This window comes from Centropristis striata, chromosome 4, assembly GCF_030273125.1.
Source record: "Centropristis striata isolate RG_2023a ecotype Rhode Island chromosome 4, C.striata_1.0, whole genome shotgun sequence".
Taxonomy (NCBI): Eukaryota; Metazoa; Chordata; class Actinopteri; order Perciformes; family Serranidae; genus Centropristis; species Centropristis striata.
The window spans coordinates 4,051,629-4,070,213 of NC_081520.1; the positions used below are offsets into that span (position 1 = coordinate 4,051,629).

The window sequence follows — 18,585 nt, forward strand, 5'->3', positions numbered from 1 at the left end:
TATGTTTATAAGCGTTGCTGGTTCCATATTTAATGTTAAAGCAAAACATGTTTGGTATATATTAAAAGGTTTATTTGTTCAATGTTGGCCCGCGATTTTATTCAAGTTTTAAATTTTGGCCCATTGTGTATTTGAGTTTGACACCCCTGTAATAAAGTGTCTGCTGAGTATATAGTTGTGTTAAATCCCTCCAACAAGAAGGTTTGCCACATCACCTGACAGTAACTGATAGTTGGTGCGTCTCTGTCTCTGATAGGAGGGCGACTCTCTCGGAGCCATGGAGAAGGTCTGTCGTCAGCTGACGTACCATCTCAGCCCGCACTCTCAGTGGAGGAGGCAGGGCCTGCTGAAGAGGAAACCTCAGGCCTGGTGAGTCTTTCTGTGTGTGTGTGTGTGTGTGTGTGTGTGTGTGTGTGTGTGTTCTTGTACTTCCTACATAGTGAGGACCGGAACACGTTTTTAACCAACAGAGTGAGGACATTTTTGCAAAGTGAGGACATTTCGGCCGCTTTAAAGGCTTTTTTGAGATTTCAGACTTTGTTTTAAGGTCACATGATAATGATAATTAACTGAAACTGTATTGTGTGGTTACAAAACGAACTAAAATTATAGTGAAAATGCCCTTAATTTTCTTCTTTGTCAACTTTTTCCATACATAATGAAGATGGATAAGACAAAGGAAATAAAGACAAAATTTACTGGGACCTCTTTTAATCTCGCACCCAACAAATACCCCATTACAAAAAAACTACACCTAACACTAAAACTAATAAAAACTAAACTTAAACTAAAGCATTTCAAAAAAATAAATACTAAACTAAAACTAGCAAACTCACTCTAAAAACCAACTAAAACTAACTGAATTTGAAAACAAAAATTCACAACAAAATTAAAACTAAAGCTAATGAAAAATCCAAAACTATTATAACCTTGCAAGGGAATTCACTGTTCCAATGATGGGCCTCACAAAGATAGAAGTACAAGAGTGTGTTTGTGTGTGTGTGTGTGTGAGGCTATAGTACAGCATGCGTCCTATGTTTTAGTTAACATCTCAGTGTGTCACCAGTGTGTCATCATCTGCTGCCCCTTTGGGTGCCGAGGAAAAATCCACTGATGTCTCTTTTATTTTCTCACCGTCTAACGGACACACAGTTGGAGATATAATCAGTTCCATCTGTGTCTGTAGGTCTGTAGTCCCCATATATATGCACACACTACTGCCTCAATTGTATTTTAATTTGTATTTTAACAGTATCTGTCACACAGCTAAATGCTGCTTGGTGCATTTGTCTGTGACCTGTCATTTTAATCGACTTTGCACTGCAGTGGTTAAATTTCTCTCCTCTGTGCACCTGCATGAGGAAGAAACCTTGTCGGTGTGCAGCCTAATTAAAATGCAGATTTGAGTGGATTTGATAAATCCAGCAGCATTACACAATATGCAAATCAGTCAATAAAAGTAAGTAAAAACAACTAATTCAAGTGTTTCTCCTGTTCTGCAAAAGTGCAGCCACCACATAATTATCTTTTTTTACGATTGAAAGCTATTTTTAATATGAAATATATTGTGTTTGACGATCGCTGTGTTCAACTTCCAAATGAAGCTGTGTAATTGAATGTAGCTGCCTCCTGCAGATATGATTTGTTGTCACCTTTAGGGAAATAATAAAAGGAGAAAACCAACAATTTTACACATTAGAGTTTCACCTAGAAACACAAACTTTGTGGTGATTCTGCCAGATTTATGTTGTTGCTTTTGTAGTTTATTTATTTTGAGTAATTTTGTGTGCGGCTGACTTGTGTCTGGAGTCGCTTAAAGTCTTTTTTTGTTGTTTTGTCTCTTTATAGCCATGTTTATTTTTTGTTTTTTGTGTCCCTTTGTTGTCTTTTTGTTTCTTTTATTGTTGTTTTTGTTGTTTTGTGTCTCTTTGTAGTCCTTCTGATTTCCTTTTTTTTTTACTTTTGGGTTGTTTTGTGTGTCTATTTTTTTAATATATTGTGGGTTTTTTTGGTCATTTTGTTTCTCTTTATAGATATTTGGCAGTTTTGGGGGCACTTTGGGGGTTATTATGGGTTTTTTTTCTCTCTTTTTTTGTCGTTTTGTGGGTCGTTTGTTCGTTTCGAAGTCTCTAAATCCCTCTGGAGGCCTTTTTGTAATGGAGACACGCAGAGTGAGTGGACATTTGAGAGGGCGTGGCCTGAGACTTTCCCGGTGGCCACTCTTCCCCCTAAAGGAAACACGGCTTATACTGTTTGCACTGTTTGAAAGAAATATTTGGTAACACTTTACAATAACCATCTAAGTGATGTTTATAGATGGTTTATAAACCAATTATTATTAACCATTTACAAAATTCTATGCATATTTAATCTTTAAATGTTTTCAAGCAATTTCTTAAAGGCATAAGAATCATTTTGAAATCATTTACATACTTAATATGGTGTTAAAAATGTTATAATGAGTGTAAAGCTATTAATAAATGTTTGTTCATGGTAAAGTAATCTATTTGGCATTTATAAATTATAGTTCAACATTATTACATTTTCTATTCACCATTCTAAATGGTCTATATATGGTTTATAAATGATGATTAAACATTAATAAACTACCTGTTTACCATTTATAAATGGTCTATTTACCATCTATAAATGATGGTTACTGTAAAGTGTTACCAAATATTTTATTTTTATTTGAACTTTTATACATTTTAGTTTTAGGTTCAATTTGTGGAAGAAGAAGTGTATTAAAAGCTCGTGCTTACGTCATGCATCTAAAGAGTTATAATAAAACATGTGCCACTCAGTTAAATAAAAGTCTGTTGGTCCAGTCAGATATTGTGTCATTGTAGTTTTCTTAAAATCTCGTCTCGTTCTCGTGAGCTGAGAGTATCGTCACACACCTACTACAGTCACTGAGTAATTCTCTTTATGCTGCTTTATCTGGAGGTCCACACACCGATGGCACACTATGATACCACAAGTTGCACTTTTAATGCAAAACAACACATTGTTAAATTTCATTTTATGGATTGTTTAATGAAAAATTGTTCCTTTATATATATTTCAACCATATTAGCAACAGCATTGGGATTACTTGCGATATAAACACATTTTACATTTCCATATTCACCGTATTTAGCTTTGTTGTAAAGGGATGAAAATGCTTCACTGTCGACCTGATCATCTCTGTGTGATGCTGCAAACCTATAAAATGCATCCTGGTGGGAGCAGATGGTAGGAAAATGACACGTTTGGAGAGAAGATTCCCACTGCTGTGTGAATGTATCAGTAATCAGTAGGAGATCAGCAGGTGTCACCTCCTCGACGAAGCAGTTTGCAGACAAATGTAGAGGGAGAAAAATAACAATTATAACAATTCGATATGGACCATAAGATTGGATCCTTGCTGGGAGTGTTTGTGTCAGAGCTTTCACAGTCAACACAAACAACAGGTTGTGTTTGTGGTGAAGTGGTGCTTATAATGCATAGTTGTCTGTCTCTTTTTGGTATTTTTATGTGTGGTTGATTTGTGTCTGTAGTAACCAGGCGGCAATCTCCTTGTCTGAGCATGGAGGCCAACCAGGAAGTGCCTTAAGCCTGCAATCTACTGAAAATTCCAGCAGGGGGCGCTAAGTTCGGCTGCAAAAAATTCTGCCCATTCATTTCAGTGCAAAATTTGAAAACTTCTGACTTGATTTATTACCTTAGAATTTTTTTTCAGGACAACACTATGGTCTCAATCGCTAGTAAAAAATCATCTTCAAGACAATTTGATGTCAATAGTTCTAATAATGGCCCCATTTAGAAGAAAATAGAAGATAATGAATCATATGATTTGGGGCGGGGCTACCTTTGATTGACAGGTCACTGACGAGGCAAGAGACGAAGCAGAGCAATGCGTATCCACGGCAACGTGTCAATAAAGTTATATATAACGTTATGTAGATAGAAAAGAGGACGTTTAGCGGTTTGGTCTCATAACTTTGACCCTTTCACTGTATTTTCACTTAATGACAGTTTATTTGAACGTTTTGTTCAGTAAAAATGTCTTGTTCAGCGTTTGGTTGGACTAACAGACACTCCAAGGAGTCGCTGCTCAGTTTTCTGAGGAAAGAAAGATACATTTTGTTTTTGTTTGTTGCTAGCCAAAACTAGCATCCCAGTTAATGCTCCATTAATGCTAACATGAATTAGCAGCAGCTTCTCTCAGTCAGGTTGAGGTGTAGAGAGGCTGTAGTCAGTGATCAGATCCCTCGCGCTCCGCCGCAGTCCAAATATGGTCTGCTTCCTGTATCGGAAACAAGATGGCGACGAGTATAACGCTGAACTCGATGCTTCCAACGGTCCACAAACCAATGGGTGACGTCACAGTGACTACGTCCATTATTTATATACAGTCTATGGTAGTAACTATATTTTGGTTGTTTTTGGGGGTGTTTTGTGTCTAAAGTCATTTCTTGTCTTTTTCCTGTTATTTTGTGTATCTTTGTAGTCATCTTGTTTATTTTTTTATTTTGTGCCTCTTTGTATTAATTGTGTTTCTTTTTGTTGTTTTAGTTTTTTGCTATTTTGTGACTTTGTAGTCATTTTGTCCCTTTCTTTGTTGTTGTTCTTTGGCTCTTTTGTGTCTGTTTGTGGCCATTTTGCTTTCGTTTTTTATTTTGTGTATCTTTGTAGTTACTTTGTGACTTCCTCTGTTTCGTTTTTTGTTATTTTGTGTGTTTTTGTAGTTATTTTGTTTATTTTTTTTGTTTCATTTTGTTGTTTTGTGTCTCTTTGTTGTCATTTTTGTATTGTTTGGTCTTTTTTATTATTTTGTGTCTCTTTGTAGTCATCTTGTTTATTTTTTTATTTTGTGTCTCTTTGTATTAATTGTGTTTCTTTTTGTTGTTTTAGTTTTTTGCTATTTTGTGACTTTGTAGTCATTTTGTCCCTTCTTTGTTGTTGTTTTTTGGCTCTTTTGTGTCTGTTTGTGGCCATTTTGTTTTTTATTTTGTGTATCTTTGTAGTTACTTTGTGACTTCCTCTGTTTTGTTTTTTGTTATTTTGTGTGTTTTTGTAGTTATTTTGATTATTTTTTTTGTTTCATTTTGTTGTTTTGTGTCTCTTTGTTGTCATTTTTGTATTGTTCCGGCTTTTTTTAAAAATCATTTTATGTCTCTTTACAGATATTTGGCATTTGTGTCATTTTCTCTTTTTTTGTTTTGATGGTTTTGTTGTTTTTTTTGTCATGTTTCTGTCCCATATTGTGATTTTTTAATTTCTTAGCATTCAGATCGTGCTGCTTCAGCTACATTTTTAAGTGAAGGCCAGAGGCGTTCAACAGAAAATTACAGGTTGCGTTTGTTTACTGAAAATAGCGAGCACAAAAAGTTGCTGGCAAAGCAGGGTCTCACCTCTAATGGAATTAAATGATAGATGGAGATGAAAATGGAAATGAGTTTGGTAATTATCTTAAGTAATTCTGGGCTGCTGGAGGAGATTTGATTAACGCAGCGCTGCAGTCGGCACTTCAGGCTGTCATGAACTCCAGTCAGAGTGATTAGCCAGTCGAGAGACAGGCTCCATTTACTCAGAGACTCAGGGCAATACAAGAGACTGAGTCACATTTTTACATGGAGCACACACACACACACACACACACACACACACACACACAACATATCTCCATGCTGATTACGTCAGCCTCTCCTGCAGCCAACAAAGAGGATGAATGTTTCTGTAGAAACTGTATACAGCTCTCATGTATTCTCATTTTATGCAACTCTATACTTCTACTTCACTACATTTTATAATATATTATTGTCATCTATATATAACAATAATATATTATACTATTATAATATTGTACTTTTACTCCACTACATTTAGCCGACAGCTTATGTAAGATGTTACATAAAAAAAATATTTAGTTTAATTTAAAATGCAGTTTTATTTACAAATTCAACCACATCGCAGTACACTGTAAAATATTTCTGTAGATTTTAAGGTGAAAAACTGCTAAACCATGACAGTAAAGACCGTAAAATGATAAATGGGTTAATTCAGTTTCAGTAAAAATGAACGCCATAAATGTATGTATCTGCCAAAACAGTATTTTTTTCAATTTTTTTATTTTTTTTTAAATAGATTACACCACTGTAAAATACTCTGGCACTGTGTTTGTAGCAAAATTATACTGTAATATATACACAAGCCATCATTTTTGCATTTATTTTTTGTAAAAATACTTTTTCTCACTGTTAAATGCACTAAACACCATATCTCTAACAGAAATATACTGTAATATTTAATGATAAAATCTTTAATTTATGCAGCATTTATGAAGTATTTTCTTGTCAATTATATGGCAGAAAAGCGTTTCTTTTGATGGTAAAACTTTGTATTTATATGGTAAAAACGGAATAAAATGAAAATCTTAAATGTGAAATCAACAGTGCTAATATAATTTTACTGTAATATTAAAAAAAGTTCTACCGTATTTATTACGGTAAAGTTCTGGCAACCACAGCTGCCGTTTTTTTTACCGTAAATCAACAGTTGTTGTTTTTTACAGTGTATATTACGTTTTTAAGGTAAGTTTAAATAAGCACTATGTTGACATCATAAAAATGCTGTTAAGATAAATGCATCATTACAAATAATCTAATAATATAGTATTTGGAATATATAAAACAATCTGAGTGTGTCCATTCTACATAACATGTACTTTGATACTTTAAGTACATTTTGATGCTGATACTTTTGTACTTTTACTTCACTTCAAGTTTTGAATGCAGGACTTTTAGATGGAGTGGAGTAGTTTCACAGTGTGGTACTTGTACTTTTACTGCAGTAAGGGATCTGAATACTTTTACTTGATAAGGGTGCTGCATGGTTTGCCCTGATTTACATCTATGAACGAACCCGGTCTCACAGGAATCCGTGAAATAGTCACGGATTCACTCAAATTTCCGTGAAACTGACACGGATTTCGCTACAATGCAAGTTAATGACAGACATATCCCGTGGCTATTGGTTTGTTCCAAGTCACGTGACTTTCAAGGTCCTGGCAGTCAGAACAAAAAACATGGCGGACAGTTCTCTCATTTTTAGTGAAAAAATCAATATTTTGACTTAGTTTCTGCATAAAAATGGATTTTGATCACATTTCTAGTGAGAAATATATGTTTTATTTTCTAAATATTCACTCAGTGAATGTACATAATCACTTTGTATGTTGGAATAGCCACGGGATATGACTGTCATTAACTTGCATTGTAGCCAAATCCGTGTCAGTTTCACGGAAATTTGAGTGATTCCGTGGCTATTCCACGGATTTTGAGTTAAGCAAATCCGTGGCTATTTCACGGATTCCTGTGAGACCAGGTTGCCATGAACATAATCTTCACAGTATAATGAATATGTGTTGACTGTAGTAGGGTAAGCCTGGAGAGAGCTGTGAGTCATGCTTTAAGCCCAACACGTCTGTTTTATCCTCCCATATCTGCTCTCTTTATGCTTCTCAAAGGTTATTGTTTCCTGAATAAATAACAACAGGGAGTCTCCTGAGTGGAAGCCGAGCTTTCTATGTAATGAATCCACCATCGAGCTGAAACAACAGCAAAAAATCATCTGACTGTGTGCCATATCGTATCGTTTATGATTATACCATTATCTTTTTTTTAGGGCCGGGACTCGATTAAAAAAAAAATCTAATTAATTAGAGGCTTTGTAATTAATTAATCGAAATTAATCGCATTTTAATCGCATATAAATATTTGACCCGAGAACAGTGAGAAGTCATTTTTTTCACATGGATTTTTAGTATACCATTGATTAATGACTGAATAAGCTTAAGCAACAAAAATATTGTTTATTTTTGTTCAAGTCCAACAGACCAGTGCAATTTCTGCCATTAAGTGTAGCAATAGCATATTTATAAATATAGTACATTTCATAAATCCAGGTAGCCTATAGGTAGGTAGACCTTCTGTAAACTATAATACTTTGGTTTTTTAAGTAAAACACAATCCACGCTAGCTACCACACTAGCCGCTAGCTGCTATATGTTTAGCGTTGACGTGATACTTGAGGCTGGATGTGCTGCTATGGTGATATGTGAATTCCTTGTTGCATAGCAACACAACCATGCTCTTATCGACGCTTCCATCCGTTGGTGTCTAGTAACAAAATGTCCCATCATCCACGGGGCCAACCAAAGGTCTCATCAGCTTCTTCCTTCATGTTCACTGTGGTTTGTTGTTGTCTGAACTCATCAACGCTAGTTGGTGCTCCAGTATAATCGGTCCGCCTGAAACTCATCCAGTGAGAAACGTTCCGCGGTGCAAAAATAAGTGCGATTAAAATGCGTCAATTTTTTTAACGCGTTAATTTTTGTGTAATTGATTAATCTTAATTAACGCGTTAAAGTCCCGGCCCTAATTTTTTTGTGATGTAGTGGCGTAAGGGTTTCCCATTAGTTACCTAGACTGTGGCGGCCCGCCAGAGTCTCATGTGCTGCACTAAAGTCACATTTCAAGCTACTGAAAGTATGTCTACACTATTCATAATATAAAGTTATTTTGCGTTGTGTTGCCGTTGTTCAGCAGAGTCTCACTTGTCCATCAGTCAAAACCCCAACCCACCTCTCCGTCCTCCTCCGAGACATGAGGCGCATTATATCGTGATATCGCGATATTCTTTTAGGGCTATATCGCCCACCCCTAATCTGATTCATGTTCATACTCTCACCAGCCACTTTATTAGGTACACCTGTTTAACTGCTGGTTAACACAAATATCTAGTCAGCCAATCACATGGCAGCAACTCAATGCATTTAGACATGTAGACCTGGTGAAGACAAGCTGCTGAAGTTCAGAGCGAGCACCAGAATGAGGACAGAGGATGGAACAACCATCTCTAGGGTTTACAGAGAATGGTCCCAAAAAGAGAAAATATCCAGAGAGCCTTGATGCTTGTTGATGCCAGAGGTACAGTGAGCAGCAACATTTGTTCTGCAGACCAAAGAAGCATCAAGTGAGCCATTAATGGAAAGTTAAAGTATTTCTGCTGGCTTGTGAAAAGGCTTGCAACAACTCAACCTAAAAATGGAATAGATATTTACCCAATTTTCTCAATTTTTAATTTGCCAGTCCAATAATATCTGCCACAAACACACGTCTCTTTGTACCACAGTTAACACTCTCCTGCATAACTGCGTGCACAGCTTGAATGATAGCTCCTTTTTGTTCATGTAGCAAAATGTAATGATGAAAAAATGGCAAATGTAGTGAAACCAGCCACCTGGAGTCCATGAAAGTGTTGGCGCATTACTTTTTTTTATGACGTCACGATGCAAAAACTTCAGCAGCGTGTTTCCTGCTGTCAGCTTATTTGGCAGGACAGCATTTCTTCTGATGGAAAAATAAAATGGCAATCTTAAACAGGAAATCAACAGTGCTAATATAATTTTACCGTAATATTTCAAGAAGTTGCACCGTATTTATTACGGTAAAGTTCTTGCAACCAAAACTGCTGTTTTTTTACTGTAAAAACAAAAGGTTTTTTTATTTTACAGTGTAAGGAGCATGAGTGACATGTAAATCAACTGGCAGGGAGTTTGTTATTGTCTATTCTACAAGAGAATCATGAAAACAAAGAAGGATTAACAAGGCTTACTGTTCATGTCTGGCTGCTGAACAGCGGCTCCTTTCAGTCCCTCCAACACGTCCAGTCAGAGCAGCTGCACACACCACTGAGACCCCTGCAGAGAAAACTGTGAGGTAAACAATGTGACAGCATATAATCTCTGGGCAGGGTTACATTTAGCAGCATAGGGACGAGACTCTTCTCCTTGAAAGGGAATTTTCTTTATTTGTCTGTCAGCTGTGTTTGATTGAAGTCGTTTCTGGGTATGAAGAGTGAGCCAGGAGACCAGATGGAGGCAGCAACCTTTGGAGGATTTGGGCTATTTTGTCTGTTTTTTGAATCCTTTTTTTATTCTGCCACTTAAAACAACATGGTCTCACAGAAATCCGTGGAATAGCCACGGAATCGCTCAAATTCCGTGAAACTGACACGGATTTCACTACAATGCAAGTTAATGACAGTCATATCCCGTGGCTATTCCAACATACAAAGTGATTATGTACATTCACTGAGTGAATATTTAGAAAATAAAACATATATTTCTCGCTAGAAATGTGATCAAAATCCATTTTTATGCAGAAACTAAGTCAAAATATTGATTTTTCACTAAAAATGAGAGAACTGTCCGCCATGTTTTTTGTTCTGACCGACGGGACCTTGAAAGTCACGTGACTTGGAACAAACCAATAGGAAAAAATATCCATGGAATAGCCACGGGTGTTTTAGTCTTTTTGGTCACCTAATGTCTTTTTTTTGGTCATTTTGTGTGTTTTTTTGATCATTGCGTGGTCCATTTGTGACTTTTTGGGTTATTTTTTTTCTTTTTTGGGTTCTTTTTTTTCTTTTTTGGGTCATTTTGTGTCTTTTTTGATCATTTTGTGTCTTTTTTGGTCATTTTGTCTCTTTTTTGATCATTTTGTGTTCAATTTGTTTCTCTTTTGGTCATTTTGTTTCCTTTTTTAGGTCATTTTGTTTCTTTTTTGGGTGATCTGAACTGTGCATGTGAGATTGTGTTCAGTGAGCGAGGGTCGCGGACAACATGCATGTTAAATTGGGGGTCGCGACTCAAAAAGGTTGAGAACTACTGATCTAAGAGGTGAAATGAGGAGAACATCTAGTTCTATATTTTTATACTTAATATATTTGATCTTATCTCTGGTTTTACTTGGCCTATCATCATCAAACACAAACTGGCATGGAGTTTGAAGCCAGAACTTTAGAGGGAAGCTGTCGGCAGGAAACACGCTGCATCAGTTTTTCGTCATGAAAAAGTAATGCGCCAATGCTTTCATGGACTCCAGGGGGCTGGTTTCACTACATTTGCCATTTTACCATCATTACATTTTGCTACATGAACCAAAAGGAGCTATCATTCAAGCTGTGCACCAGTTATGCAGGAGAGCTTCAACCGCGGTACAAAAAGATTCCAAAGGAAAACAAAAAACACATAAAATCAGTTTTAAAAAATCATGTTTTTGTACTTTCAGAACTCAATAATGCTCAATGAAGAATTTTAAATGTTACAAATATTACATCTTTGAGATTTCCAAACTAAAATAATACTCAAATAAAGTACAAATACATCAAATTTGTACTTAAGTGCAGTACTTGAGTGAATCAATATAAGCACCCACTGGCTTTTAGGAGCAGCGAAGCAAAAAGCTTCAGCAGGAAAGAACCAACTAGTAAACACTTAATCTGTCTGTCTGTCTTTCTTTCTTTTTCTGTCTCTCAGTCTGTCTGTCTGTCTGTCTGTCTTTCTTTCTTTCTTTTTCTGTCTGTCTGTCTGTCTGTCTGTCTGTCTTTCTTTTTCTGTCTGTCTGTCTGTCTCTCAATCTTTCTTTTTTTTTCTGTCTGTCTGTCTGTTTGTCTGTCTGTCTTTCTTTCTTTCTTTTTCTGTCTGTCTGTCTGTCTGTCTGTCTGTCTTTCTTTTTCTGTCTGTCTGTCTGTTTGTCTGTCTGTCTTTCTTTCTTTTTCTGTCTGTCTGTCTGTTTGTCTGTCTGTCTTTCTTTCTTTTTCTGTCTGTTTGTCTGTCTGTCTTTCTTTCTTTTTCTGTCTGTCTGTCTGTTTGTCTGTCTTTCTTTCTTTCTTTCTTTTTCTGTCTGTCTGTCTGTCTCTCAGTCTTTCTTTCTTTTTCTGTCTGTCTGTCTCTCAGTCTGTCTGTCTGCCTGTCTGTCTGTCTGTCTGTCTGTCTCTCTCTCAGTCTGTCTGTCTGTCTGTCTGTCTGTCTGTCTTTCTTTACCCTGCTGATGTTTTGATTGACATCAACACTGTTAAACTGCATACACACACCTCTTCACCTTGAATAGAAACCGTTTCCCTCCTGGTCCTGTCTGCCTTCAGACGTCTTCTTTCTGTCTGTCTGCCTGCTGATTGGCCGGCTGTGTCTCCTGCTCTGACTGATTTATTGGCTGCCTCCCACCTGCGCTCTGACAGCCAGCAGGGAGAAGTTGAGCTGGACCCGGGATGTCTGTGCCTGTCTGCTTTATCTCACCAGCAGCCAGAAACCAAGCGGGGAGGATATTAGTCCTGATATATATTTACATTTTGTGTCAGTCAAGGACATGAAGGATTAAGTAGCCAGTTCGGGTGAATTTGGTTGTAATGTGAAGCAGCTGATAGCTGATTTTCAGTATGTGATATCCTTTCAGCATTACATTTATAAACGGCATGATTGGACAGAAGCACCTGTCAGACAGAGAAGCTTTTAGTGGAAATGTTGCTGCTTTCTGACACATTTTCCTGCCTGTAGGAAGTCATTGATTGGTCGGCTTGTTCCCTGCTGCTTTTGTTGCAAAACCTCTCACAAGCATTTCTTTCTACTGATCAGCTCCTGAGGAAGCTCTGACTGGAGAGGAAGTTTGACATTTTTAGTATTTGGCTTTTACACTGTTAACCCTTCACAGTTTGGGGCTGTTTGTCCGTTTTTGAATACTTTTCATTCTGCCACTTAACAGAACAGCTGCAGCTTAGAGGCATGACATCTGGATATTTGCAATGCATCACTGGAGTTTCACTTTAGAAAATGTTGCAGTTATTTAAACATGACAAACAAGAAGAGCAACAGCTGTGGCTCAGAGGGAGCGTCCCCAGAAACAAGACCTCGAGGGCCCCGTTTACACCAGGACGCTTGCGGGTAAAAACAACAAAAATGTTTTATCTGAAGTGCCTTTCGTTTAGACGTGACGTCGCTTTTGGCGCTTAAAAACTAAAAAATCTGAAACCACCCTGTAGAACCTGATAATGTAATAAATTCCCGATAATGTAATAACTCTGATAATGTAATAACTCCGATAATGTAATGAAAATCTGTACTTGAGTCCATTGAAAATGTAATAAAACCTGATAATGTAATAAATCCCCGATAATGTAATAAATCCCCGATAATGTAATAACTCCGATAATGTAATGAAAATCTGCACTTGAGTCCATTGAAAATGTAATAAACCTGATAATGTAATAACTTCCCGATAATGTAATAAAGTGCATTTCCCAATAATGTAATACACTTTTTTACCAATAATGTAATAAAGTATTACATTAATGGGAGGTTATTACATTATCAGGTTAGCCTTCATTTCCCAAGTCCTGATAATGTAATAATTCCCCAATATTGTAATAATTTAACAGCAGACCACTAATTACTTGGGTTCAAGTGGTGATACTGTGTATCAACTCTAGCTCAAGAGCTCTAGCGCCACCAACAGGTCAAAGTTGAATGTTTATTCACTTTTGACCCATTCATCCGTTTTTCACTTTTCCGTATCACTGGAACCCTTTGGCCAATCCGAGCTAAATGCATTCTCAATGGGGTTTTTCGGTCATATTGGATTTTCCGCCACCTTTGATTAAATCAAAAACTTCCCATTAATGTTATACTTTATTAGCCTGGGTATACCCAGACTGCCTTGCGCGCTCAAATTTAATTTCGAACCTCCAGGCAGTCTGGAAACTAGGCGAGTTTCTTAGCCCTGTTTTAGGATCCAATCACAGAGCGGGGAGGGACGGCAAGACGATGACGCGTACTACTCGGCACTTGGAAGCTTGTAGTTTTCCGGATCCAACACGTCTGCAGCAGACGCGAAACTCTCTTTAGCTGTAGATGGTGTTTTAAATAGTTTAGAGAGAAAGTTGAAATGCGAAAGGTCTCTCGGCGGCTCCGCTGAGATCACCGGCGTTATGGTAGCGGGGCTATTAGCGTCACTAGCGGCTATGAGCGCCGTTAGCTAATAGCTAATAGCCGCTAATAGCTAATAGCCGCTAACGGCTAATAGCCCCGCTACCGCGGACAGCGGAGCCGCCCAGAGACCCGCAGCAGCTTGTTTATTGCCCATAAAATCAGTGGATGTGTGTGGCTGAATGACATGAGGGGGAATAAAGCGTGAAAATAAATAATCTTGCAGAAAGCGAGAACTGGAGAAGCAAAGCAGCAGCAACACTCTCTCACAGACACACACACAACAAACATCCATTTCTGTTGCTCTACTACGTCATCTGGTATAACTGATCTGATTGGCTAAGAGCTACCTACAGACGCTTTGATAGACATTCTAAGCGTCCAATAAACGGCTCCGGAGGATCGTAAACCACACCTCCTCTACAGAGAAATGCATTGTGAGTTGCCAGACTAGACCTCATTTGAGAATAGTCTGGTGTTAGCCAGGCTAATACTTTATTACATTATTGGTAAAAAAGTGTATTACATTATTGGGAAATGCACTTTATTACATTATCGGGAAGTTATTACATTATCAGGTTTTATTACATTTTCAATGGACTCAAGTGCAGATTTTTTATTACATTATCGGGGTTATTACATTATCTGGAATTTATTACATTGTCAGGTACTACACACCCTCCAGAGTGTAAAACTGTAATCCGCTCCGCCGTAGCGTGTCCGTCTACACTGACAAGAACAAAAAAAAAAACTCTGCTCAGATCTGCTCACGTCACGTACGCGTTTACGTCAAAATTTGTGTCTTTTTTGTCATAATTTGTGTCCTTTTCGTCATAATTTTGTCTTTTTTGTCATAATTTTGTGTTTTGTCATAATTGTGTCTTTTTGTCATAATTATGTCTTTTTTGTCATAATTTAGTCTTTTTTGTCATAATTTGTGTCCTTTATGTCATAATTTTGTGTCTTTTTTGTCATATCCATGCTCCAGTACAGGGAAATATACAAACATGTGGGATTATTTCCATGCGTTGGACCTTCAAGCTGCTCTGGCAGCTCTAATAAACTTACAGGAGTCTTTCCACCAAATGTACAGGATATGTACAGATAGTATTAGTGAACAGAGAAGGATCTGGAATTACCTCTATCACATTTTGGATGCACCAATTCTTTTTTTTTTTTCTTTTGAGTTGACTGTTTACCCATTGCAAGAGCACCAGTGTATTTAGGGACACCAGCAGCGCTCCTGTTTTTCTGTTTTTCATACACTAAGATAAATAATGTATCAGAAGAATTTTAAATGTTGGTTACAAATAAAACATATAAGAGGTAAAACGAGGAGAACATCTAGTTCTATGTTTTTATACTAAATATATTTGACCTAATCTCCAGTTTTACTAGGGGTAGTTCCCTCTGAGCTACAGCTGTTGCTCGATAACCGTAGATAACCGCAACATTTCAACTCCAGTGATGCAAATATCCAGATGTCATGTCATTTTTTCTGTGTTCAAATGCTGATAAGAAAGCACCAAATTTCCCTCAGCTTCTGCTTCAATTACGCCTTCCTCGTGCTGCTCTATTTTCCTGTGTTGTTGCTACTGCTGTAAATCCCTCCGTATGTCTATAATTTCCCAGTTGATTTGTGTCCTGTGGTGTTTAATGTGCTGGCATGCTGCGTTCTTCAGTGCGAGGCCCTTTCTCTCCCTGTGGACGAGCAGACCTGCATCACCGTGCATAAAGCAGACAGCTAGATGAATATTTATCCTCAGCTGGAAAAAAACAGGACTTTTCCCTTTTGTCTCAACATTGTTTTCATCCCTTTTTTCTTTTGGCTCCACTGCAAAAACCTGGATGTCTGTTGTAGGGTTGTCAAAAGTATCGATACTCAAAAAAAGTATCGGTAACACTTTCTATGAAGACTACATCTATAGTGCATTATGAGCGCATTCATAATGAATTATAATGCTCATTATAATCAATCATATAGACGCATCTATAATGCAGTATAAATGCATGAAAATGTGTTACACTTTACTTAACGCCAACAATGAAACATCATGATTAGCTATACTGCATTACAGATGCGTCTATATGAACCTCACTTTACTTAAAGCATACATTGATCATTTATTTATACTTATGGCATCCTATGAGTCCTTATAACAATTGATTGTTGAGGTGTGTGTATAGAGGGGTATGAGTAGTTGTAATGTATTATAAGCCTCATCAGTCAGCCTGTAGTTTATAACCAGTCAAGAGCACTCATAAGACACTTGGATTTATAAGTCATTATAAGCTATATTTATAACTGTTGATATAGTGCATCATGAAGCTTTATATGTGTTTATGAGTGCAGTCATAATGCATTATGATTGATTATAATGAGCATTATAATTCACTATGAATGCGCTCATAATGCACTATAGATGTAGTCTTCATAGAAAGTGTTACCAAAGTATCGATACTAAAACGTTGTATCCGGTTGATACGATACTCATTTTCAAAAGTATCGATACCTAGCCAAGGAATGAACACTTAAGTTATTGTTATTTTTTTTATCAAGCTTGCCTAATATTGTGCACAGCATACAACCTCAAAATATTGTTCTAATTGTTATTGTATTTATTTATTTTTTGCACTACCTCAGACCTGAAGCTTGTTATCATTGTTGCAGTTTCTTTTTGCACAACTGTTTTTTATTATTTTCTTCTGTTCTGTTCATTTTTACATGTTGCATTTTTCTTGTTAATACAAATACAGTACAGGCCAAAAGTTTGGACACACACCTTCTCATTCAATGCGTTTTCTTTATTTTCATGACTATTTACATTGTAGATTCTCACTGAAGGCATCAAAACTATGAATGAACACATATGGAATTATGTACTTAACAAAAAAAGTGTGAAATAACTGAAAACATGTCTTGTATTTTAGATTCCTCAAAGTAACCACCCTTTGCTTACTAGAATATAAGACATGTTTTCAGTTATTTCACACTTTTTTGTTAAGTACATAATTCCACATGTGTTCATTAATAGTTTTGATGAATCTACAATGTAAATAGTCATGAAAATAAAGGAAACGCATTGAATGAGAAGGTGTGTCCAAACTTTTGGCCTGTACTGTATTTCTGTTAAATTTTAGGGTCTTTGTTTTTATCCTTGTGGTATCGAAAATGGTATCGAGTATCGAATATTTTCTTGAGTATCGGTATCGAGTTGAAAATTTTAGTATGGTGACGACCCTAGTCTGTTGTGAATTTGAGCAGCCCACATGCTCGCAGTTTTCAAAAAGACTTGCAGTGGGAGCTTCAAGTCTTCAAATATTAATGAAGGCCATAACTTACACAGCGGAGATAACGAAGTTTCAAATTTAATCTGAGCACTTCAAAAGCACTCAATTTCTTTCCCACCCTTTTCTCATTTTAATCCAAAGCTTTTTCTCTTTCTCTTTCTCTTGACTCGTCCTCTGAATCATTCTCTCTGCCCCCTGAATTGTACTTCTGCCTCCCGTCGCTGAGCAGCACAGACGCCCGAGGCTGTTGCTGGCTTTACAATTACTGCGTTCATAGCACACGGAGGAGAACGGCAAAACAATGAAGCACCCATTTCTAAAAATATATGAGATTATGACAGAACCAGCGGCGATGCTGTGTGTGCAGGAGACAATGAGAGATTCAGCAGAGGAAGTGATTCAGGTGGATTATGCTTTTGATAAAACTGAATGATCTGCTCTCACAAAAAATGTTTTTTTTTAGTCCAGAACACGTGTTTAATCCCACATCTTCCTTCTTAGAAAGCTCAAAAAGCTGTCCACTCTTATCTGCAAAACATATGCTTGTTCAGAAACAATCATTCTTCTTGCATTATGCAACATGTAATCATATGAAGCGCTGTGGTGAAGCGGAGAAATTCAAATGTAACCTTTGCTGCGTGTGTCCGTGATGCAAAGCTGTACAGTGACACGAGGACACACCAGTCAGCTGCTTTGAATGCATTGGCACGGCTGAATATGAATTCATAAGAGCATCTGAATCAGATAAAGCAGGAGTGATGGCTCGCCGTGTCCAGCCTCCTCCACAGGACAACACCATCATTTGTTTGTGACTCATGTTTATTCCCAGTGGACCAGTGACCTCCTGTAGCTGTGAATAATAGTAGTACCCACACTGCAAAAAAAGAAAAGTTGGGTGAACTCAAAATTCCAAGGCAACAAACTTCGATAAAATTTTAAGTTGGACAATTAAACTAAATATTTTAAGTTTTGTTTTTGCGTTTGCTTAACTCTGAATTCAGATTTTTGTCAACTCAACTGTAAGTTGTACTAACTTATAATTTTACATTATAAGTTATTATAGCTTTTAATCCTTATTTCTGCTAACTTCTGCAATGTGCTGAAGTGGCACGATTGTAACGCCGCTATGAAATGTCAGCTAATGTTGCGACCACAATTTTGAGTTAGCTTTGATACGCTAATGGCTACTCTTGTAGCTGTAACAAGCAGCGCCGCTAGCATCAGTTAGCCGCTAGCATCAGTTAGCTGCTAGCTTTCGCTAATGACCGAATTTCAACGCTTTCCCGCATTTCACAACAAAGAAATAAGAGTTAGCAGAACTATTGTCCCTTGTTGTGAACCCCAACTTAAAGATATAAGTAACAACAACTCACAAATTTGTTTTTGAGCAGACAACTGGCTTCCTTTGTTGTGCTAACTTACATTATTGCCCTAAATGTCAATCATTTATATTTATTAAATCACTGTTTTAGGCCAAAAAATACAAT

The 18,585-nt window shown here is 37.1% G+C and overlaps 1 protein-coding gene across 1 annotated transcript in view; it reads left to right on the forward strand.

Moving 5' to 3' along the window:
* lrrc75a (leucine rich repeat containing 75A) overlaps window positions 1-18,585 on the forward strand; it is a 102,978-nt gene that overhangs the window by 61,533 nt on the left and 22,860 nt on the right. Inside the window, exon 3 of the mRNA XM_059330570.1 lies at window positions 257-369. Coding sequence (XP_059186553.1) covers window positions 257-369 — 113 coding nt within the window. The remainder of the gene's footprint in view (window positions 1-256; window positions 370-18,585) is intronic.